The 25,265-nt window shown below is 41.7% G+C and overlaps 3 protein-coding genes and 1 pseudogene across 47 annotated transcripts in view; all 4 read right to left on the bottom strand.

The window, feature by feature from the left end:
* The window catches only part of LOC103471737 (protocadherin gamma-C5-like), a 256,760-nt gene that overhangs the window by 18,643 nt on the left and 212,852 nt on the right, over positions 1–25,265 (bottom strand). For 2 of the 45 annotated variants that reach the window (XM_081611457.1, XM_081611471.1), the window contains exon 1: positions 237–2,839. The exons of the other annotated variants lie outside the window; for them this stretch is intronic. In XM_081611457.1, coding sequence (XP_081467583.1) covers positions 237–2,690 — 2,454 coding nt within the window. In that variant the 5' untranslated portion in view covers positions 2,691–2,839. Of the gene's footprint in view, positions 1–236; positions 2,840–25,265 lie in introns of those variants that run through there. 45 annotated transcript variants of the gene reach the window in all.
* Positions 3,622–9,400, bottom strand: LOC145553232 (uncharacterized). The gene is made up of 2 exons (XM_081612012.1): positions 6,943–9,400; positions 3,622–6,107 (listed from the first exon to the last, which is right to left on the bottom strand). The coding sequence occupies exons 1-2, from the start codon at positions 9,398–9,400 to the stop codon at positions 3,637–3,639; spliced, it is 4,929 nt and encodes a 1,642-aa protein (XP_081468138.1). The 3' UTR covers positions 3,622–3,636.
* On the bottom strand, positions 9,418–12,842 carry LOC145553056 (protocadherin gamma-C5 pseudogene; annotated as a pseudogene).
* Positions 13,541–19,296, bottom strand: LOC103471331 (uncharacterized). Its single transcript, XM_081612011.1, has 2 exons — positions 16,679–19,296; positions 13,541–16,053 (listed from the first exon to the last, which is right to left on the bottom strand). The coding sequence occupies exons 1-2, from the start codon at positions 19,149–19,151 to the stop codon at positions 13,556–13,558; spliced, it is 4,971 nt and encodes a 1,656-aa protein (XP_081468137.1). The 5' UTR covers positions 19,152–19,296; the 3' UTR covers positions 13,541–13,555.

Below are 25,265 nucleotides of genomic sequence, written 5' to 3'. Positions count from 1 at the left end.
TCTTGGGATTACGGTCGCTGTCCAGCAGTGCAGTGCTGAAATGCTTTGCTCTAAAATGCAATGAATATGTGACGCCCTATTTTCAGGTTTAAAAAATAATAGTCAGCAGAGTACAGGAAAAGTAAATCAGCAGAAAGTAAAATGTTTTTTCTTTAAGATAAATGTAACTTTCACAAAATGTGTTTAATGTTGATGTAAATCTATCTAAATGACCATTAATGCGACACTATGCTCACCTGCTGGCTCTCAAAGGTCCAGGTGCTGTCGGGTAACGACGCGTCCAGAACACTGATGACTTCTTTAAAGTCTGTGGTGCTGCTGGGTTTGATCAATGTGAAATCACTGTACTCTGACATCGGAGACATGCAGGACCTGAACGACTGACTCTGAGACATCATGTCTCCTCCCAGAACCTCCACGTATTTTATAGGTCCATCAGTGTTGAGCTGAATCTGCAGGTTTCTGTTGGGGTTCTTGTAATCATCACAGTCGCTCCTTCTCATGCAGCAGCTCCCGCTGCTTCTGCTGCCCCTGATGCATTTCACCGCCAGGATGAAAAAAGTCACCAGAGACAGCACGGACACTGAGGCCAGAGACAGAATCAAATAAAGGGTGATTCTGCCGGTTTTCTTACTGGGCTCGGACATTTTGTGTCGGAGGTCTAAAATGGGTTCATGGAGACCGTCCTCCAGTAGGATGGACACCGTGGCGGTGGCGGACTGAACCGGTTGCCCGTCGTCCTTGATCTCTATCAGCAGCCTCTGAGAGGAGTCGTCCTGCTCGTACACAGCGCGTTTAGTCCTCACCTCTCCTGTGTACTGATTGACGGTGAACAGAGAGGCGTCTGTGGCCTCCGCCAGTCTGTACGAGATCCAGGCATTATGGCCCGAGTCGGCGTCCACGGCCGTTACCTTGGTAACCAGGTGACCCGGTTTAGCGGAGCGGGGCATCCTCTGATGAGAGAGGGAGCCCAGGGCAGCGGAGGAGGGGTAAATAACAGCGGGGGTATTGTCGTTCTGGTCCAGGATGAAAACATGGACAGTGGCGTTGCTGCTGAGAGAGGGAGAGCCCTGGTCCTTTGCCTGAACCTGAATCTGAAACACTTTCAGCTTCTCGTAGTCAAACGAGTGCATGCTGTAGATGCTCCCGTTATCTGAGTTAATGTAAACATAAGACGAGACAGAGACGTCCTGCACTTTAGAGTCCAGTATGGAGTAAGAGATCTTTGCGTTTTCACCAGAATCCAAATCAGATGCGGACACTGAGTGAAGTATAGATCCCGCTAATCCATTTTCTTTTAAATACACAGTATATGTGAGTTGCGTAAAAACAGGTGGATTGTCATTTACATCCGTAATATTGACGTTTATTGTCTTTTTACTGCTCATTGGTGGTGAACCTAAGTCAGTGGCAGTAATCTCAACTTCATACTCTGAGAATTTTTCTCTGTCTAAAGGACCATTTGTAATCAACGCATAGTTATCAGAAAATGACGCTTTTAGCTTAAAGGGAACATTTTTGTTAAGCTGTAGTATTACTTTACCATTATCTCCAGAGTCAACATCTCTTGCGCTAATTAAAGCCACTACTGTACCACTGGGTGAATTCTCAGGCACAGAGTTTGGTTGAGAGGTCAGAAATATGTTTGGAGGATTGTCGTTAACGTCTAACACTTCAACATGGACAGTGCAATGCCCCTCCATTCTCGGACTTCCTTTATCAGTAGCAGAAATGTCTATCTCATAATTAGAGTTGGTTTCAAAGTCTAAATTACCGATCAGGCTTATTTCCCCAGTTAATGGGTGTATATCAAAAACAGATCGGACGTTGTCTGGTGTGTGCGCACCAAAAGCAAATTCAACCTCTCCGTTAAGACCTTCATCAGCATCTTTAGCAGCCAGCGTAAGAACTGGCGCCCCTTTCAGCGCGTTTTCACCTATGGAAACTTTGTATATGCTTTTCTCAAATGCAGGAAAATTGTCGTTAATATCAAGGACATTTATCGTTATTTGACAGGTCCCAGACCTAACTGGATTTCCCCCATCTACGGCAGTGAGCGTCAAAGTATGTGTGGGTTTTTTCTCTCTGTCAATAGATTTAGACAGAGCTAACTCTGGGACTCTCTTTCCACCAGACACTTCTTTAATTTTCAAACTAAAGAACTCGTCTTTGCTCAGAGTATACGATCTCACCGAGTTAACGCCAACATCAAGATCTTGAGCTGTTTCTAGCGGAAAATGTGTCCCTGCCGCTGCCGACTCAGCTATTTGCAATATTTTTTCTGTCGAGGGAAACGTGGGGGAATTATCATTCACGTCTTGTATTTCCACTTCTACTCGGTACAGCTGTAAAGGTTTATCAATAACAATTTGCAGAGTTAAAACACAGCTGACGCTTTGTCCGCACAGAGCCTCTCTGTCTATTCTGTCATTCACCACCAGCTCGCCCTTCCCCGCATCCACGCTGAAATACTGCTCGCCAGCCTCAGAGGCGACCCGCAGCTTACGGTCAAAAATTTCAGATAATGACAAACCCAAATCCTTGGCGAGATTTCCAACCACAGAACCCGGTTTTAGTTCCTCTGGGATGCTGTAGCGAGTCTGTGCTTCTATTGTACTCCACAGGAGAAATAACTGATTCCACCAGAGCGCTTTCCATCTCCAGTCCCGGGATCCTTTTGTCTTTGTCATTCCGGATTCTCAAGAATTATTTTCCAGTGAAATAGTCAAGAATGCAAAGTATCAATGTCGTCCATGGCAGTAAAGAATCAATCAAACGAAACATTCCAAAATCACGACTAAAAAGCATGTGTATATTTTTTCTTTGCTTTAGCCGTGTTAGTAGCATTGCTCCGTTCCATCCATCTGCTTGCAGAGGTAGAGATTGTGACTGTGTGGCTGCATGGGGGAGGGACTAGATCTCTTTGTACAACTCTGCGTTTCATTGGTGCTCAACATCCATTTCTGCCATCCATTAAGGGAGTGAGCATTTCATATAAAGACACAGATGATCTGAAGAGAACTAAATTAAAGTAGAACTATTTTTTCCCCATAAAGTGAGACTGAAATTATCATTGCACGTAATAGTAATGACAAAAATATAGATATATAGAAAGTTGTGATTTACAAAAAAAGACAGATTTATAAATTATGTACCATATGGAATTAACTCTTAATACTATTATACTATATATTATACTACTTAATACTATTTCAAATTACAATCCTGTTTTCAGCAGCTTAGACCTCTCATCAGAAATCGTGTTCAAGTTGTCGCTGTTGAGTGTTGAGGTGCTGGAAAGCGACAACTTGAACTGAAAAAGTAAAATTGATACAACATAAAAAAACTGATACCAACAACCCTCCCGATCCCACTAAGGGACAAGGGTATAAGAAAATGGATGGATGGATAAAAAACAGATTAAGTGGAAAGAAGAACTCACAATTTGGAAGCTACCGTGCGAAAGCGAACTGAATGACATATCAAACAGCCCCGAGACGCAAGAGCAACGGCACAGATGAAAATAAACGTAAAAACAAGTCAGTTATAGCTTGTTTTCCTTCAGCATTTCAAAGAAAAATAAAATAGAATAAATACATAAGACAGTTGGTTTAATAAATAAAGATCGTTGTTCGCTTAGCTCACCTGCTGGCTCTCAAAGGTCCAGGTGCTGTCGGGTAACGACGCGTCCAGAACACTGATGACTTCTTTAAAGTCTGTGGTGCTGCTGGGTTTGATCAATGTGAAATCACTGTACTCTGACATCGGAGACATGCAGGACCTGAACGACTGACTCTGAGACATCATGTCTCCTCCCAGAACCTCCACGTATTTTATAGGTCCATCAGTGTTGAGCTGAATCTGCAGGTTTCTGTTGGGGTTCTTGTAATCATCACAGTCGCTCCTTCTCATGCAGCAGCTCCCGCTGCTTCTGCTGCCCTTGATGCATTTCACCGCCAGGATGAAAAAAGTCACCAGAGACAGCACGGACACTGAGGCCAGAGACAGAATCAAATAAAGGGTGATTCTGCCAGTTTTCTTACTGGGCTCGGACATTTTGTGTCGGAGGTCTAAAATGGGTTCGTGGAGACCGTCCTCCAGTAGGATGGACACCGTGGCGGTGGCGGACTGAACCGGTTGCCCGTTGTCCTTGATCTCGATCAGCAGCCTCTGAGAGGAGTCGTCCTGCTCGTACACAGCGCGTTTAGTCCTCACCTCTCCTGTGTACTGATTGACGGTGAACAGAGAGGCGTCTGTGGCCTCCGCCAGTCTATACGAGATCCAGGCATTATGGCCCGAGTCGGCGTCCACGGCCGTTACCTTGGTAACCAGGTGACCCGGTTTAGCGGAGCGGGGCATCCTCTGATGAGAGAGGGAGCCCAGGGCAGCGGAGGAGGGGTAAATAACAGCGGGGGTATTATCGTTCTGGTCCAGGATGAAAACATGGACAGTGGCGTTGCTGCTGAGAGAGGGAGAGCCCTGGTCCTTTGCCTGAACCTGAATCTGAAACACTTTCAGCTTCTCGTAGTCAAACGAGTGCATGCTGTAGATGCTCCCGTTATCTGAGTTAATGTAAACATACGACGAGACAGAGACGTCCTGCACTTTAGAGTCCAGTATGGAGTAAGAGATCTTAGCGTTTTCACCAGAATCCAGATCAGATGCTGATACTGAATAAAGTATAGATCCTGGGACTCCGTTCTCTTTCAGATACACGTTATAAAAAGACTGGGTAAAAACAGGTGGGTTGTCATTCACATCATTGATGGTTACTCGCATAACTTTTTTACTAGAAAGTGGAGGAGAACCCGAATCACTGGCTGTTATTTCGATATTATACTCTGAGAATCTTTCTCTATCCAAAGGGCCGTTTGTAACCAGCGCATAATTATTAGAAAACGAAGGTTTAAGAGCAAAAGGAGAGCCTTTATTTAACTGCAGCGTAACTTTACTATTATTACCGGAGTCAGCATCACGTGCATTAAGCAAAGCAACTACTGTACCGCTTGGCGCGTCTTCCCGCACAGGCTGAGGTTCAGAGGTGAGAACAATTTCTGGTATGTTGTCATTAATGTCTAAAACATCTATCTGTAAATGACAGTAACTTTCCATTTCAGGAACTCCTTTGTCTTTCGCAGATATTTCTATTTTATATGAGGTGTCCTTCTCATAATCCAAATGTCCTTTCAAATATATTTCTCCTGTTGATGGTCTAATTTCAAATATGGATAAGACGGACTCTGGGGTCCTCGAACCAAATGAAAATTCAATTTCTCCATTAGATCCCTCATCTGCGTCCGTAGCAGTAATTTTAATTATAGCTATATCTTTGACAGTACTCTCCTCCAAAGAGACTGTGTAGGTATTTTTTTCAAACACAGGGAAATTGTCATTAATATCAAGCACAGTAATTACAATTTCTGAGGTACCGGAAAGGGCTGGATTTCCCCCATCTACTGCTGTCAATTTTAGATCATGAACTGCTTTTTTCTCCCGATCAAGAGTCTTTTCTAACACCAACTCAGGAACGGCTCTGCCACCATTAACATCTTTCATTTTTAGTGTGAAGCATTCGTTTTTTGTCAAAGTGTAAGACTTGACAGAATTAACCCCTACGTCTAAATCCTCCGCGGTTTCCAAAAGAAAGCGAGTTCCTACTGCTGCCGATTCTGCAATTTTCAAAGACAACTCTTTTGCTTGAAACACGGGAGAATTATCATTAATATCTTTAATTTCTACCTCCAGTCGGTGTAAATGTAAGGGGTTTTCAATAACAAGCTGCAAAGGTAACACACAGCTAGCGCTTTGTCCACATAAAGCCTCTCTGTCTATTCGGTCATTCACCACCAGCTCGCCCTTCCCCGCATCCACGCTGAAATGCTGCTCGCCAGACTCAGAGGCGACCCGCAGTTTACGGTCAAAAATCTCAGATAATGACAAACCCAAATCTTTGGCGAGATTCCCGACCACAGAACCCCGTTTTAGTTCCTCTGGAATGCCGTAACGCGTTTGAGCTTCTATTGTAGTCCATAGGAGAAAGAAACGCTGCCACCAAAATGCTTTCCATCTCCAGCCTCGGTATCCTATTGTCTTTGTCATCCCGGATTCTCAAGAATTATTTTCCAGTGAGGTAATCAAAATGCGGTCTGTGTCATTCATGGTAGTAAACGATTAATCCAATGCAAGATTCCAAAGTTAAGGTTAATAAATATTTCCATCTCATGTGTTTCCTTTAGCTCTATTAGTAACATCGCTCCGTTTCATCCATCTGCTTGCTCTAGGAGAGATTGTGACTGTGTGTCTGGATGGGGGAGGGACTAGATCTCTTTGTACAGCTTTGCGTTTCATTGGTGCTCACTATACACTTCTATCGTCCAGTACGAGAAGTGGTGGGGATTTAATTTAAAGATGTGTGTGTGGTGAAAAGCTCAGCATCATTGCAACGGAGAAAGGAGAAACGAATCTCTCCCGAACTCATGGATAAAGAAAGAGCATGGCTGATTTTAAAATATGATGACAAAAAAAATTATAATAATAAAAAATGCAATATAGATTCTGTGCTTTACATCAATTTGACACAAACTGTGAATCACAGTTTTACTAGCAAATACATTTTCAGCAGTTTGTGTCTCGTGTCAGAAATAATGCAGTTGTCGCTGTTCAGTTTGTGGTGCTGAAAAGTCATGTCTTTCATGAAACTGTAAAGGAAAGTTTTAATCTTACCAGAATATTTCGAGCTGAAAACAAAAATCATATACGGGATATGGCTTCAAGAAAATCAGCTAATTAGCACATCAACTTGCCACAAAATACAACAATTGACATAAAAAAGTCAACAAGTAAACCGCGAAAGAATCGCTTTCACTCCGCAATGTAAATTATATAAAGAACATATCAGTATTAAGCCATTGATTTTTGTATAAAGATTGCTGTTCGCTTAGCTCACCTGCTGGCTCTCAAAGGTCCAGGTGCTGTCGGGTAACGACGCGTCCAGAACACTGATGACTTCTTTAAAGTCTGTGGTGCTGCTGGGTTTGATCAATGTGAAATCACTGTACTCTGACATCGGAGACATGCAGGACCTGAACGACTGACTCTGAGACATCATGTCTCCTCCCAGGACCTCCACGTATTTTATAGGTCCATCAGTGTTGAGCTGAATCTGCAGGTTTCTGTTGGGGTTCTTGTAATCATCACAGTCGCTCCTTCTCATGCAGCAGCTCCCGCTGCTTCTGCTGCCCCTGATGCATTTCACCGCCAGGATGAAAAAAGTCACCAGAGACAGCACGGACACTGAGGCCAGAGACAGAATCAAATAAAGGGTGATTCTGCCGGTTTTCTTACTGGGCTCGGACATTTTGTGTCGAAGGTCTAAAATGGGTTCGTGGAGACCGTCCTCCAGTAGGATGGACACCGTGGCGGTGGCGGACTGAACCGGTTGCCCGTCGTCCTTGATCTCTATCAGCAGCCTCTGAGAGGAGTCGTCCTGCTCGTACACAGCGCGTTTAGTCCTCACCTCTCCTGTGTACTGATTGACGGTGAAAAGAGAGGCATCTGTGGCCTCCGCCAGTCTGTACGAGATCCAGGCATTATGGCCCGAGTCAGCGTCCACAGCCGTTACCTTGGTAACCAGGTGACCCGGTTTTGCGGAGCGGGGCATCCTCTGATGAGAGAGGGAGCCCAGGGCAGCGGAGGAGGGGTAAATAACAGCGGGGGTGTTATCGTTCTGGTCCAGGATGAAAACATGGACAGTGGCGTTGCTGCTGAGAGAGGGAGAGCCCTGGTCCTTTGCCTGAACCTGAATCTGAAACACTTTCAGCTTCTCGTAGTCAAACGAGTGCATGCTGTAGATGCTCCCGTTATCTGAGTTAATGTAAACATACGACGAGACAGAGACGTCCTGCACTTTAGAGTCTAGTATGGAGTAAGAGATCTTAGCGTTTTCACCAGAATCCAGATCAGATGCTAATACAGAGTAAAGTATTGAACCAGGTACTCCGTTCTCCTTTAAGTACACATTATAGGAGGGCTGACTGAAAGCTGGAGGATTGTCATTCACATCAGTGATTGCTACTCGCATAACTTTTTTACTAGAAAGTGGAGGAGAACCCGAATCACTGGCTGTTATCTCGATATTATACTCTGAGAACTTTTCTCTATCCAAAGGGCCGCTAGTAACCAGCGCATAATTATTAGAAAACGAAGGTTTAAGAGCAAAAGGAGAGCCTTTATTTAACTGCAGCGTAACTTTACTATTATTACCAGAGTCAGCATCACGTGCATTAAGCAAAGCAACCACTGTACCGCTTGGCGCGTCTTCCCGCACAGGCTGAGGTTCAGAGGTGAGAACAATTTCTGGTATATTGTCATTAATATCTAAAACATCAATCTGAAGGCGACAGTGACTCTCCATTTCAGGGACTCCTTTGTCTTTCGCAGATATTTCAATTTTATAGGAGGTGGATTTTTCATAATCCAAATTTCCCGTTAAATAAATATCTCCAGTTAATGATTTTATTTCAAAAATGGATAACACGGACTCTGGTGTCCTAGGACCGAAAAAGAACTCTATTTCTCCGTTCGGTCCCTCATCAGCGTCAGTCGCAGTAATTTTAATCACAGATGTACCCTTTTCAGTATTTTCTGGTAAAGAAATTTTATACGTATTTTTTTCAAACACAGGAAAATTATCATTAATATCAAGCACATTAATTACAATTTGCGCTGTACCGGAAAGGGCCGGATTTCCCCCATCAATTGCAGTCAGTTTTAGTTCATGAACAGCTTTCTTCTCTCGATCAAGAGTTTTTTCCAGTACTAGTTCGGGGACTGCTCTGCCATCATCCACCTCCTTCATTTTTAGCGCAAAACAATCGTTTCTTGATAAACTGTATGTTTTTACTGAGTTACTTCCAACATCTCGATCCTCTGCATTCTCCAATGCAAAGCGAGTTCCCACTGCTGCTGATTCTGCGATTTTTATAGACAATTGTTTTGCTTGAAACATTGGAGAATTATCATTAATATCTTTAATTTCTACATCAAGTCGGTGTAAATGTAAGGGGTTTTCAATAACAATTTGTAAAGGTAAAACACAGCTGACACTTTGTCCACACAGAGCCTCTCTGTCTATTCTGTCATTCACCACCAGCTCGCCCTTCCCCGCATCCACGCTGAAATACTGCTCGCCAGCCTCTGAGGCGACTCGCACCTTACGGTCAAAAATCTCAGATAATGACAAACCCAAATCTTTGGCGAGATTTCCAACCACCGAGCCTTGTTTTAGTTCCTCTGGGATGCTGTAGCGAGTCTGGGCTTCAATTGTACTCCACAGGATAAAGAGCTGATACCACCAGAGCGCCTGCCATCTCCAGTCTCGGTATCCCATTTTCTTTGTCATCCCGGATCCGTTAGCTCATAATATTTCCCATCATGAAAATGGTGGCACTTGTCCAGTTCCAGGAAGAATCAAACAAAATCTGAATCAATCCGAAACCATGTTCATTCATGACTTCAGCTGAAAATCAATAATTTTATTCTAAGGTCCGAGCTATAAGCGTCTCACACTGCTATCCAACTCATTGCATTATGAACGTTTTGTGATGCTGAAGCTGCTGGAGGAGGGGGTAGATCTCTTTGTACTTTCCTTGCCTGCGGTTGGAGCACAGCATGCTTCCCCGTCATCCAACGGGAAGCGCTCTGAGCAGAGCTTTTAAAGATACAGCCGTGCTTATGAAAGCAGCTCTGCGCGGTGCTGTAGAGATTGAACTTTTAACACATTTACCAGTCCGCTGACTTTAATTGTGCTACTGGAACTTTAACTTTCTAATGGATTAAAAATAACAATAAATAAATAAATAAATAAATAAATAAATAAATAAATAAATAAATAAATAAATAAATAAATAAATAAATAAATAAATAAAATAACAAGCATCAAAAATATTTTGCTGGTAAGAATATTTTATTTCACGAATAGAATATTTGTGAACATGTTAGACTAACATATTATCCTGTTTGACAAAATATGTTTTTACAAACGAACCGAACTGAGAACTGTCTTCCACATCATACTGCAAAAAAGTAAATTGAAGCATACACAACTGGCTACAAAAACTAGCAACCAAGAATGACCGCCATTCATTTCTTTAGCTAAATTATTCCACTAATGTGATAATGCAATGATTTGAGCTCACCTGCTGGCTCTCAAAGGTCCAGGTGCTGTCGGGTAACGACGCGTCCAGAACACTGATGACTTCTTTAAAGTCTGTGGTGCTGCTGGGTTTGATCAATGTGAAATCACTGTACTCTGACATCGGAGACATGCAGGACCTGAACGACTGACTCTGAGACATCATGTCTCCTCCCAGGACCTCCACGTATTTTATAGGTCCATCAGTGTTGAGCTGAATCTGCAGGTTTCTGTTGGGGTTCTTGTAATCATCACAGTCGCTCCTTCTCATGCAGCAGCTCCCGCTGCTTCTGCTGCCCCTGATACATTTCACCGCCAGGATGAAAAAAGTCACCAGAGACAGCACGGACACTGAGGCCAGAGACAGAATCAAATAAAGGGTGATTCTGCCGGTTTTCTTACTGGGCTCGGACATTTTGTGTCGGAGGTCTAAAATGGGTTCGTGGAGACCGTCCTCCAGTAGGATGGACACCGTGGCGGTGGCGGACTGAACCGGTTGCCCGTCGTCCTTGATCTCGATCAGCAGCCTCTGAGAGGAGTCGTCCTGCTCGTACACAGCGCGTTTAGTCCTCACCTCTCCTGTGTACTGATTGACGGTGAACAGAGAGGCGTCTGTGGCCTCCGCCAGTCTATACGAGATCCAGGCATTATGGCCCGAGTCGGCGTCCACGGCCGTTACCTTGGTAACCAGGTGACCCGGTTTAGCGGAGCGGGGCATCCTCTGATGAGAGAGGGAGCCCAGGGCAGCGGAGGAGGGATAAATAACAGCGGGGGTATTATCGTTCTGGTCCAGGATGAAAACATGGACAGTGGCGTTGCTGCTGAGAGAGGGAGAGCCCTGGTCCTTTGCCTGAACCTGAATCTGAAACACTTTCAGCTTCTCGTAGTCAAACGAGTGCATGCTGTAGATGCTCCCGTTATCTGAGTTAATGTAAACATAAGACGAGACAGAGACGTCCTGCACTTTAGAGTCCAGTATGGAGTAAGAGATCTTTGCGTTTTCACCAGAATCCAGATCAGACGCTGATACTGAATAAAGTATCGAACCTGGAACCATATTTTCTTTTAGATACACGTTATATGAAGGCTGACTGAAGAGAGGTGGATTGTCATTTATATCTGTGATACTAACGGGGATAATCCTGGTGCTGGAGAGAGGAGGAGATCCTCCATCCGTAGCTGTTATTTCGATGTTAAACTCTGGGACCGTCTCTCTGTCTAAAGGGCCGTTTGTAATCATAGCGTAATTATTAGAAAAGGAAGGTTTTAGACTAAAGGGTGAACCTTTTGGAATCTGAAGTTTAACTTTACTGTTATCACCCGAATCAAGATCACGTACGCTGAGTAAAGCCACCACTGTTCCGCTGTTCGAGTCTTCTGGCACTGATGTGGATTTAGAAGTGAGAAGAATGTCGGGAGCGTTATCGTTTACGTCTAATACATCCACCTGCACAGTGCAGTGTCCTTCCATCTTAGGCAAACCTTTGTCTTTTGCGCTAATATCTATTCGATATGATGCCTTAGCTTCGAAGTCTAATGACTGTTTTAAATATATGTCTCCAGTTACAGCATCTATGTGAAATAAGGACAGAACTGATGGGGGTGTGTGTACGCCAAAAGAGTATTCAATTTCTCCATTTATACCTTCATCTATGTCTGATGCTTTGGTAGAAATGACAAATGAACCGTTTGCACTGTTTTCTTGAACAGCAATCTTATAAAAACTTTGTTCAAACTGTGGAACATTGTCATTAATATCAAGTACGTGTATGGTTATCTTTGAAATCCCGGTCTTAACGGGATTCCCTCCGTCCATAGCAGTGAGAACTAAGCTATGTGTCGCCTTTTTCTCCCGGTCTAATGATTTATTTAATACTAGCTCTGGAATTTTTTTTCCATTTTCAATTTCCTTAACTTTTATCGAAAAGCATTCATCTTTGCTTAGCGTGTACGTTTTTAATCCGTTATTCCCAACATCCGGGTCCTCCGCCATCTCCAAGGGAAAATGAACACCTACAACGGTGGACTCAGCAATTTCGATTACATGATTGCTTTTGAGAAAAGTAGGAGCATTGTCATTTACGTCTCTTATTTCCACTTCTATCCTGTGCAGCTGCAGCGGGTTTTCTACCACAACCTGCAGAGGTAACACACAGGTGGCGCTTTGTCCACACAGAGCCTCTCTGTCTATTCTGTCATTCACCACCAGCTCGCCCTTCCCCGCATCCACGCTGAAATACTGCTTACCAGCCTCAGAGGCGACCCGCAGTTTACGCTCAAAAATGTCTGATAATCCCAAGCCGAGATCTTTGGCAATATTACCAACCAGAGAGCCTCGTTCCAGCTCCTCTGGGATGTTGTAACGAGTCTGTCCGTGTATTATATTCCACAATAGCAAAAAATTATGCCACCAAAGCGCCTGCCATCTCCACTCCTGGTGTCCCATTCTCTTTGTCATCCTCGCTCCGTTAAAGCACGTTACGTCCCATCGATACTTATAAAATAAGCGGACAGATGCTGAAATCCGTTAATGGCGACACAGGCAAACTCCAGGGAAATCCAAATAATAAACCCATCGTAAGGTGCAAAGTAAAGATGACTTTTTCAGTTTTACTGTTAAAGTGCAAGCTCGTCTCCGTTCATACTCAGAGCAGTGCACTGGCTCCAGTGCTGAGAATGGATGGGGGAGGGAGTAGATCTCTTTGTACAAAGCATGATGCTATTGGCACAGTGCATTTACTACGACATCCAATAAGATCAGAAGAGATGCGAATAGACAGAACAAAGCAATTTAAAATTATAAGATGTCCGTGTAACACAAATAAACCATTTGAAAGATGAAATAGATTTAAAACTAAATTTTTAAGGTTTTTATTTTTACTTTGTCGTCAAATCCTGTGGTTTATTTCAAACCACACATAATTCATAGGATATATTTTTAAGTGGCAGAAAATACAGCAATTTAAAATTATTATTTCTCAGCACATAAAGATCTTTTCAAAGGAACCTTACGAAATATTGTTTTTAGATACTTCCATTGTGTTTCTGTTTCAGTCATCCTGTGAAATCTCACGGACAGAAAGAAAAGGTATTATATGCGATGAATAGCTGCACTATCATTATAAAATGCAAAACCAATTAACTTAAGACAAATATTGCGGGCTAAAAAAATAGAATAATCTGCATTGTTACGTCATTATTTATGTTCAAACTAATTTCATAATTTAAAGCGAAAAAATAGAATGTATATTTCTTTATTCATATTTTTAAAACAAATTTATAGGAGTCAAACAGCAAAAAAAAGAGAAAAAACAGCACTAAAACAATCTTGAATATGACATGGTCGTGTATTTTTGTTATCTTTTAGCTCACCTGCTGGCTCTCAAAGGTCCAGGTGCTGTCGGGTAACGACGCGTCCAGAACACTGATGACTTCTTTAAAGTCTGTGGTGCTACTGGGTTTGATCAATGTGAAATCACTGTACTCTGACATCGGAGACATGCAGGACCTGAACGACTGACTCTGAGACATCATGTCTCCTCCCAGGACTTCCACGTATTTTATAGGTCCATCAGTGTTGAGCTGAATCTGCAGGTTTCTGTTGGGGTTCTTGTAATCATCACAGTCGCTCCTTCTCATGCAGCAGCTCCCGCTGCTTCTGCTGCCCCTGATACATTTCACCGCCAGGATGAAAAAAGTCACCAGAGACAGCACGGACACTGAGGCCAGAGACAGAATCAAATAAAGGGTGATTCTTCCGGTTTTCTTACTGGGCTCGGACATTTTGTGTCGGAGGTCTAAAATGGGTTCATGGAGACCGTCCTCCAGTAGGATGGACACCGTGGCGGTGGCGGACTGAACCGGTTGCCCGTCGTCCTTGATCTCGATCAGCAGCCTCTGAGAGGAGTCGTCCTGCTCGTACACAGCGCGTTTAGTCCTCACCTCTCCTGTGTACTGATTGACGGTGAACAGAGAGGCGTCTGTGGCCTCCGCAAGTCTGTACGAGATCCAGGCATTATGGCCCGAGTCAGCGTCCACGGCCGTTACCTTGGTAACCAGGTGACCCGGTTTAGCGGAGCGGGGCATCCTCTGATGAGAGAGGGAGCCCAGGGCAGCGGAGGAGGGGTAAATAACAGCGGGGGTATTATCGTTCTGGTCCAGGATGAAAACATGGACAGTGGTGTTGCTGCTGAGAGAGGGAGAGCCCTGGTCCTTTGCCTGAACCTGAATCTGAAACACTTTCAACTTCTCGTAGTCAAACGAGTGCATGCTGTATATGCTCCCGTTGTCTGAGTTAATGTAAACATAAGATGAGACAGAGACGTCCTGCACTTTAGAGTCCAGTATGGAGTAAGAGATCTTTGCGTTTTCACCAGAATCCAGATCAGTCGCTGATACCGAGTGAAGTATAGATCCCGGTAATCTATTCTCTTTTACATACACATTATAGGAGGGCTGATTAAAAATAGGTGGGTTGTCATTTACATCAGTGACGCTGACATGAATGGTTTTCTTGCTGGACAGTGGATTGGAGCCCATATCTGTGGCTGTTATCTCAATACTATATTCAGAATCTTTTTCTCGATCTAAAACACCATTTGTAACTAGTGCGTAGTTTTGTGAAAACGAGGGCTTCAGCGCAAAGTTACTGTTTTTAGGGAGCTGTAATTGTACTTTTCCGTTATCACCGGAGTCATTGTCCCGAGCGCTGATCAGAGCGACTACAGTGCCGTTAGGCGAGTCTTCGCTCACAGGCTTTGGTCGAGACGTTAGTATTATTTCTGGAGCATTATCATTGACATCTAAAACTTCAACATGAACAATGCAATGTCCCTCCATTCTTGGGCTCCCTTTATCTTTTGCGCTGATGTCCAATTCATAATTAGCATCATTTTCAAAATCTAGTTTTCCTTTAAGGAATATTTTTCCTGATGTGAGATCGATGGAAAAAACAGAGAGCACAATCTCTGATGTGTGAGCGCCAAATGAATATTCTATCTCTCCATTTTGATTCTCATCGGAGTCTGTTGCTTTTGTCTGTACTATTAATGCACCTTCCGCAGCATTTTCTGCAACGGATACTTTATACAAGGTTTTTTCAAAAGCAGGAATATTATCGTTTATGTCAAGAACTTTAATGGTTATCTGCGCTGTCCCTGATCTTACCGGGTTACCTCCGTCTAGAGCTGTCAAAAGAAGCTTGTGAACAGCTTTTTTTTCTCTGTCTATCAGTTTTGACAGAATTAATTCAGGGACTTTTCTTCCTCCAGCGACCTCCTTAAGTCTTATACTAAAGCACTCGTCTTTACTCAGAGTATATGACTTCAGTGAATTAATGCCAACGTCTAAATCTACGGCACTTTCTAGCGGAAAATGAGCTCCGATAACTGTGGATTCCGAAATGTTCAATAACACGTCACTTGACGGGAATCTGGGGGAATTATCATTGATATCTTGAATTTGAATTTCTACTCGAAACAGCTGCAGTGGGTCTTCAATGACGACCTGCAGAGGCAACACACAGCTGGCGCTCTGTCCACATAAAGCCTCTCTGTCTATTCTGTCATTCACTACCAGCTCACCCTTCCCAGCGTCTACGGTAAAATATTGCTTACCAGCCTCGGAGGCGACGGTTAATTTGCGATCAAAAATCTCAGCTAACGACAGACCCAGATCTTTTGCAAGATTTCCGACCACAGAACCCCGTTTCAGCTCCTCCTGGATATTGTAACGAGTCTGTCCGTCTGTTGTACTCCACAAGATAAAGAAATACTGCCACCAAAGCACCAGCCATCTCCAGTCTCGGTATCCATTTCTCTTTGTCATCCTTGGTTCGCTATAACATATCCATTCCAGTCGATGTTGTGTTCAGAAGCAATGTTAGATCAATCATCTCACCTATCATTCTCTACTGATATTTGATTACAAGTTAATGTGTATGAATTTAAGCCAAAACATAAAATCTTCATATTGCAAAAATAAATCTCGTCCCCTTCTCTCCTCTGGCACTCTGCGTTGTGAGTGTAGGACCACAGAAGCTGGAAGGGGGGAGGGACTAGATTGCTTTGTACAGTTATGAATCCTATTGGTTGAGCGCCTCGAAACCAATAATCCAATAGGAAGGAATCTAATCCACACTCTGCGCCACAGTGTCGAGAGTATAATGCTCATATGATGTTTTTTGACTAATATGACTTGTCAAACGTCATTGAATAAAAATAAAATTGGGGAAATATAGAAAAAAGATAGATAGAAAGAAAGAACAAAAATAGAAAGAAGCTGAGAAAAATAGGGAAACACTTAATTTCATTACAATGAATAACAGACCACAGAATCTCTACAGACACGGTATTTTTATGCATGTGTCTCATTAAAGCAAAAGCTTTTCAGTTTTGACTAAAATAGAACGATTAACAGTTGATAAAACATTCATTCATTCAAACATTTCATATTTTTTTGACACACCCTGGCCAACGTTGAATTAGCTCACCTGCTGGCTCTCAAAGGTCCAGGTGCTGTCGGGTAACGACGCGTCCAGAACACTGATGACTTCTTTAAAGTCTGTGGTGCTGCTGGGTTTGATCAATGTGAAATCACTGTACTCTGACATCGGAGACATGCAGGACCTGAACGACTGACTCTGAGACATCATGTCTCCTCCCAGGACCTCCACGTATTTTATAGGTCCATCAGTGTTGAGCTGAATCTGCAGGTTTCTGTTGGGGTTCTTGTAATCATCACAGTCGCTCCTTCTCATGCAGCAGCTCCCGCTGCTTCTGCTGCCCTTGATGCATTTCACCGCCAGGATGAGAAAAGTCACCAGAGACAGCACGGACACTGAGGCCAGAGACAGAATCAAATAAAGGGTGATTCTGCCAGTTTTCTTACTGGGCTCGGACATTTTGTGTCGGAGGTCTAAAATGGGTTCATGGAGACCGTCCTCCAGTAGGATGGACACCGTGGCGGTGGCGGACTGAACCGGTTGCCCGTCGTCCTTGATCTCGATCAGCAGCCTCTGAGAGGAGTCGTCCTGCTCGTACACAGCGCGTTTAGTCCTCACCTCTCCTGTGTACTGATTGACGGTGAACAGAGAGGCGTCTGTGGCCTCCGCCAGTCTGTACGAGATCCAGGCATTATGGCCCGAGTCAGCGTCCACGGCCGTTACTTTGGTAACCAGGTGACCCGGTTTAGCGGAGCGGGGCATCCTCTGATGAGAGAGGGAGCCCAGGGCAGCGGAGGAGGGGTAAATAACAGCGGGGGTATTATCGTTCTGGTCCAGGATGAAAACATGGACAGTGGCGTTGCTGCTGAGAGAGGGAGAGCCCTGGTCCTTTGCCTGAACCTGAATCTGAAACACTTTCAGCTTCTCGTAGTCAAACGAGTGCATGCTGTAGATGCTCCCGTTATCTGAGTTAATGTAAACATAAGACGAGACAGAGACGTCCTGCACTTTAGAGTCTAGTATGGAGTAAGAGATTTTAGCGTTTTCACCAGAATCCAGATCAGACGCTGATACTGAGCACAACATTAATCCTGGAGCATTGTTTTCTTTAACATAAACTACATACGAACTTTGAGCGAAAACTGGTGGATTGTCATTTACATCTAAAATTTGAACTATTATTGTTTTTTCACTTGTTAATCGCGGTTTTCCAGAATCAGAGGCGGTTATCTTAACACTATACTGGCTGTTTGTTTCACGGTCTAGTGGAGCCTTAGTGACTAATGAAAAATGTTTTGAGATCGATGGGTTTAATTTAAACTGTGATTTGGGTGACAACGTTAATGTCACTTTCCCATTGTCACCTGAGTCTGCGTCTCTTGTGCTAATGATTGCAATGACTGTTCCAATTGCAGAGTCTTCGGGAACGGGTGTTGTTAAAGAGGTAACAACTATTTCTGGATTATTGTCATTGACGTCATTTATTTTGATTTCCACTCCACAATGCCCGTCCATTTCAGGATTTCCTTTGTCTTTTGCAGTTATATCGAATCTGTGTAAAGAATCTGATTCATGGTCTAAAACCCCTTTAACAGTAATAAGCCCAGTGGACGGATTGATGTCAAATAAGGATAGAATTGTATCTGAAGTTTGCTCCGCAAACACATATTCTATTTCTCCATTCAGTCCTTCATCTGCATCCGAAGCTTTCACCTGCAGGATTTCGGTTCCAATCGCAGACCTTTCGCTGACATTAGCTTCATATACTTGCTTTTCAAATTGCGGTGCATTATCATTGTTATCGAGCACTATAACTGTAATTTCTGATGTCCCTGAACGCACCGGATCTCCTCCATCCACAGCTGTGAGAATGAGGTTGTGTACAGCCTGCGTCTCTCGATCTAGAGCTTTTTCAAGCACCAGTTCAGGAATTTTTCTCCCATCTTTAAGACTTTTAACTGTCAATTTAAAATGCTCATTTTTGCTAATGAGATACGTGCGCACAGAATTAGCACCGACGTCAGGATCAGTGGCACTCTCTAAAGGAAACCGCGCACCTGGATTTACCAACTCTGCTATTTTCACCACTTTCTCTTTAGTAAGAAAACTAGGGGAATGATCGTTCGTATCCTGTATTTCAATTTCAACCCTGTGCACCTGCAGCGGGTTATCTATAACCAGTTCCAACGGCAGCAGACAGGACGGTCTTTGTCCACACAGTTCCTCCCTGTCTATTCTGTCGGTCACCAACAGCTCTCCCTTTCCCAAGTCTACATTAAAATACTGCTTACCAGCCTCCGAGGTTATCCGCATTTTACGCCGAAACAGTTCAGGTACGAGCAAACCCAAATCTTTGGCTATATTTCCCACCACGGATCCCTGTTTCAGCTCCTCGGGAATGCTGTAGCGAGTCTGTGCGTCTATTGTACTCCACAAGATAAAGAAATTATGCCACCACAAAAGCACCTGCCATGTTGACAATTTGTTCCACATTATTCCACGTCCCGTACACTCCATATCGTTTCAACCCCAGTCCCAGCCTCTGAACTGAAGATACCGTTTGTAATCCAACGCAGACGAGGCTTGGAAATTAGCAGTAAAATTCATGCTTCGTGCCTGCATCCGTCTCTTCTTGTGCAGGACATGGTAGCGCTTCTGAGCTGACGCTGCTCACTGAGATAGAGTAGATCTCTTTGTACAGCTCTCACTATCATTGGTGCACAGAGCAGAGGGATTTCCACCAATCTCGTCCACGAAAATGTGACGTATTAACACAGATTAAAAAAACAACAACCCGTATTTAATTAATTTATTAGATGGAATAAAGAAATATTTATTCAACAGTTTCTGTATCACTTACATCTCTTTTGTAATATTTATGTACTATGAATATATGCGCACAAGAATGTATTTCACTATTATTAAAACTTCAAGAGAGTAGCTGCACAGATACAGTGATATGCGTACAGTTGCTCAGTTGCATTATTAATAGACATCGCTTTCACTAATCAATCTGTCTTTTTTATTCTGTTCACCTGCCAGCTTGCACATGCATCTGTGAAAGGCAAGGCTCTTTGTTGCCTTCCCGTGGTGACACAAAGTCAGTGCAGCCTTCATGCGCCATGACGTCCTCGCAGCTCTCTGCACAGCTTAGCCAAAAAAAAAAAAAAAAGATCTCTGGCAGCGACTTACGTAAAACACCCGTATGGAGGTTTGTAGAGCAAATGAAAAGGGCGGGGTAGAGCACACGATGCAGAAAGGGACTCACTGCGGCTCTCTTTTTCTTTCTCTCTCTTTCTCTCCCACACATACACAGAGACATGGAGGCTGTTTAATCTGTTCTATATAAAAAAACATATTCCAGGAGCGAAGCCCCTATATTAATCAATAAATACAAAAGAAGCAGATTGTTCAATTTCGGAATAGATGAAAAAAAAAAGAAAAAAAAAAAGGTCAGAATAATATTTTGCTGTTTGTTCTGTTGTGTAGAAAGAGCAGAGCAGCACAGACGGAGACGTGGAGAGTCGAGTGTGAGAGGAAAAGAGACGGAGGGAGGGGTGAGCCGGAGAGTATTTCAGCACCACCGGCTGTGCGGACAGCGCCACACAGGCGGAGAAGTGATGCAGCTGCAAGATGCTGTAGACTTAAGACTTAACAGCCCTCAAAGTCTGTCTCTGCAGGGAGGCAGAACAACAACACAACTCACCTATCACAGCTTCTTCTTTCCTTTCCTTTCCTTTCCTTTCCTTTCCTTTCCTTTCCTTTCCTTTCCTTTCCTTTCCTTTCCTTTCCTTTCCTTTCCTTTCCTTTCCTTTCCTTTCCTTTCCTTTCCTTTCCTTTCCTTTCCTTTCCTTTCCTTTCCTTTCCTTTCCTTTCCTTTCCTTTCCTTTCCTTTCCTTTCCTTTCCTTTCCTTTCCTTTCCTTTCCTTTCCTTTCCTTTCCTTTCCTTTCCTTTTCTCTTCTCTTCTCTTTTCTTCTCTTCTATTATTTTTTTCATTTCTTTCCTTTTTTTGCAGTAGACGACGGCAAAACCGGAAGTTTATTTGTTTATTTATTTACACTTACACACATACAGAAGTTTAATTTAAAAAATAGCTATTAACATGCTTGTAAATGTAGTTTCTGAGCTCAAACAGAAATAATAAGCATACAGCGTTATATTTTTAAAGCTTGTTCATTGTAAAAAAAATAATGTTCCGATATGGACTAACATGTTTGAACATTCCCATGACAAGTTTGGATGCCTAGTACAATTCAGCAGCCCTGTACTGAAACCTGAAAACAACATCTTCTCAGTGGATTTAGAAAGGTGAAAATAAAAAAGGTAGAAAAAAACTACAAGGAATTATTTGTTAAGGTTCTTAATTTATCTTTATTTTCCTGTTATGGAGATTATTTATTTAGTTTAGCAAAACTATTTTCCACTGTTTTCCCTGAAAGTTTTTTTTCCAATCATTTAAAGTTTTTTTGTAACCAATTTCCAACATTGTTTGAAAAATTGTCAATACAATTTCCAACATGGTACTGACAATGTTGGCAATGGCACAATAAAATCCACAATAAAATATTAACTGAAATTAAAAAATAAAAAAAACTCTAAATTAATACCCCTCTCAAATAATCAACATAAAAATTTGACAAACTTAGAAGTTTTACTGTGGTTTCTTTTTAATAACGTTTTTACTGCTGATGAACGTGTGCTTGTTATTAAGTGATCTTTGTGCTTTGAGGTGTAGGTATGTGTAAATAATTAGGTCAAAACAAGGTAAACAAATAAAGAACCAACACAAAACCATAGCAAGCCAACATAATGATGCAACACTATTTATTAAAGTACACTTACCTGGGCTCACAGAAGGAAAACAAAACATATTTACCTTGCTTCAAACATGACTGAGTCTAAGTTTCAGTTTTAGATCAAACTGAAACTTTGAGTTTCAGTTTGAAAACTCAAAGTTCACTGATGCACACGTTCATCAGTGAATGTGTGCATCAGTGAAGCGCACGTTCACTGATGAACGTGTGCTTGTTATATTGTTATTGTACAGGAAAGCATATTTATTGTTGTACTTTCCTTTTTACTTAGACAATATGCTTCACTTAGGGCATAATCTCTGGCACTTCAGTTGAACTCAAAGTGCCACAGAGTCTTTACTGCTAATACTTTTCTTAAACCACATAAGCCTATCAGTAAGCAAAGCTGTCTTACAGCACACAGCTCAGTTTGAAACTTTTTGACATCCTTAAATCTTGTGCATCTCCAGGTAACCTAACTATGTCTGATTTGTAGAATGAGTTACAAATATTCTTCAAAGCCTGCAGTGGCTCCACTGAAACTAGTTTAAGAGACCTTGTAGTTATTATGTTGTGCTGAGAGCAGCAAGACACACAATACATTTTACATCAGTGTTGCTTGCAGTACGTCAGTGACTACCTGCAATATTTAACAGTTTCAGTTGCCATGAGAAAGTTACTTCATTAAGACACAGTACTTTACAAAAGTCTTGAAACATTCTTTTATCTGGACATTCTGGAGGGCTTTTAATCCCATTTGAATTATTTGTATTCTACTAGAACCAGTTTTTAATGTATTTTCAGTCCAGTCCTTGAAAAATTTCACTGTAGTTTATTAGACCACTAAATTATGTGATCAATTACTCTAGTCCAAAAAATGTTCTAAATCTGAGTGTTCTCACAACATATGTGCTACATAACTTCTCAAAACTAGCAGTCTAGTCTTTGCACATTATTATTGTTCTATTACAAAAACACAGATGGTTCCCAAAGTGTGCTTCTTTTAGTCAACTCAACTGTAATAAAACACTAAAGACAGCAGATTGGCACACATGACGGGCTTCTTTAGGAGCAACTAAAGATAATTTGACATAGTTATGATAATCAGCTAAAAACAATGCATTCTTTAGATCCTGTGTCAGGGCTTTGCTGGATCATTTCCCTGTTTTATAAAGACACAATTGTCATAGACTATTTTAATGTGTTAATATATTCCATTTTCTAAACACACACTTCACAATATGATAGGCTACCTTGGTCACAGAAAAACCTTGACAATAATCAGTTCAATATAGTAACTAAATTGCAAAGATCAATTTCAATAGACTTTAAGAAAGCCTGGAGAAATACTGATGAAGATCCCTTTGAAAACTTTGAATCCATGGAATATGATAGAGGTGAAATCAAACTTTTGCAATGTCACATATATGTAACTTGTGTATGTCACTGGATGTGTACCTTCTGAATAAATCACACAAGTGGCTTTTGTCAGAGGGAATATTGGCTGTTTGAGCACAGCTATGAAACAGTTTGTGTTTTAACTTTGTTAGTGCAAGGTGAAAAGTTTGATTGGTTGCAGCTTTGTTGGATGTACTGTGACTTATATAGATAGAAACTATTTCTTACCTTATTAGATGAGTCAGGATTGGACACAAGTTGGGGAGGAAGCAGGACAACCACCACGGAGAAAGAAGGACATGAAAAAGAAAAAAAAGAGAAGAAAGGAAATCTGTTAGACTGGTGGTGGGCATACACAGTCTGTGGGGAAGGCATCATACTTACCATGAGGAGCATAGCAAATAAAGTTGCAAGTTGTTTGGTTTAAGAGAATACTAAATATGCTACTTTAAATATTTGTGCTGATGCTGTGTAGAAAATAACGAGTGCTGCTAAAAATACACTTGAAACATTTAGGTTTAAAGTAAAGGAGTCACAGAAATATATATATGTAAATAACTATAGAATGTGCTTATGGAATAGGTTTGGTATGTATTTTCAAATAATTATTAAAACTTACATTTATGTAAAAATGCAGTGATAAAGCCTACATGTGAGCTTATAGCCATAAGAAAATGTGTGTAAATGTTAGATTCATGGGGTTGAAAGAGACAGAGAGGAATGATAAACAAACAAACAAACAAAAACCAAACAGGAATCAGAAGAGTGATCCCTAGTAGTAGAATAGAGTTATACATTTGCTTAGAAGAGTAAGGAAAATAATATGTAAGTATAAAGCATAGAAGAACATGTTGTGTATAAATCAAAATGTATCCTTAGTATTTTGAAATATTTTCAACAGCTTTCTCTCTTTCTTTTATAAAAAAAACTTACACCAACCTTCTGGCAAATCAAATATGTACAAAGGTCAACCAATACCGTCTTTAAAAAAGCAACAATTATCAAAGTGAAACGAATACAAGAACCATATTACATGATCAACCTATGAATGTATCAAAAATGCTGCACTAATGCACAGAATCACTACCTTAATACCAACAGCAGAGGGCCTCAAGGCGATGGCCTGAGACAACTCTATGGCATATTAATGACATTATTGTCCTCCTGTTTGTCACAGCTGATGCAGGCATGGCTGCTTTTGTGATGTCAATTCTAAGCTTTTGGGACAAAAAAAGTACCATCTGTGTTAATAAGACTCTACTGTAATCTAATATAAAAATAAAAACAAAAACAAAATGGTACTGTTATGCAACTTTGAGACAAACAAAGAGATTTAATAATATATGGGTTGTAGTCATTACACATTATGAGGTTTAGGTCTTGACAACAGGACATCCTACAAAAATTGGAAAAATAAAATATCACCAGCAGCCATTATAACCTCCTTTCAAAGCTCTTTTTATCATCACACACCCAAGGTCTGAGAACACTGAAGCAAAACAGGGGTGATTCCTGGCCTCTCAGATTCAATGCGCACATGTACTTATCATTCTGTGTGGGCTGCATCTGCTGCTGACCCCCATAGATACAGAAAATGGTACAGTCTTGCCAGTGAGTCAGCTTGTTGCTATGGTACCACATCCCACCTCCCCTGCTTGCAATCTACCCTTCTCACTGCAAGCAACTGGGCTGGTAAAAAAAAAATAAAAACAACAACATGGAAATGAAATATGGCACCAGAGACAAGAAATGACATTTTCTGACAAATATATGTGTGTATCGGTTAAACCACAACATACATAATATCGAAATAGAGAACACGCTCAAATCTCATGATTAGATGTAAAAACACTACAAAGGACGCCAATTTTTTTTGTCAACACATCAGAAAGAAGCAATCAGAAGCCACAAATCTTTTTATAGACACGATAAAAACGTCCTACATTTACAGTTTTCCTCTCCATTTTTCTCTGTGTGCCTTTCTTTCTCTGCAGCAAAGTGGTGCAGCTGGAGAGGGGGAGGGGAGGGATGCAGAAAATGAGATCAGGAGGAAAGAGAAGCACTGTTGGAAACTAAGACAGGCAGATGAACAGTGGCTATCCAGTTCTGTCAAATTTAATGTGTTTAAAATAAACCATCTGATTAAATGATAATTTTATAAATAGCCAGTAAAGTCACTTGCTTGCATTGGTATAAAATGATAAGAGAATTAAATGTAAACAAGTCTATGGATTCTATCTATGTCTATGAAGTCTATCTTACTGGTGTCTTGCAAACTTTATTTGATATTATGAAGTTAGTATTTTATTTGAGCACAAAGGTGACTCTAAATCACGCTAATACATAAAGGTTGAAAACTAGGCAATGTTTTACATATTAAAAACATGCACTTCTTATGATTAAACATGTTGCAACTGATTAGTGGTGTTATCTTTCAAA

Source organism: Poecilia reticulata, chromosome 10 (assembly GCF_904066995.2).
Source record: "Poecilia reticulata chromosome 10, P_reticulata-male-v2, whole genome shotgun sequence".
NCBI classification, from domain to species: Eukaryota; Metazoa; Chordata; class Actinopteri; order Cyprinodontiformes; family Poeciliidae; genus Poecilia; species Poecilia reticulata.
The sequence above is the reverse complement of the archived record's forward strand: the minus strand, read 5'-3'. Positions and strand labels throughout refer to the sequence as shown.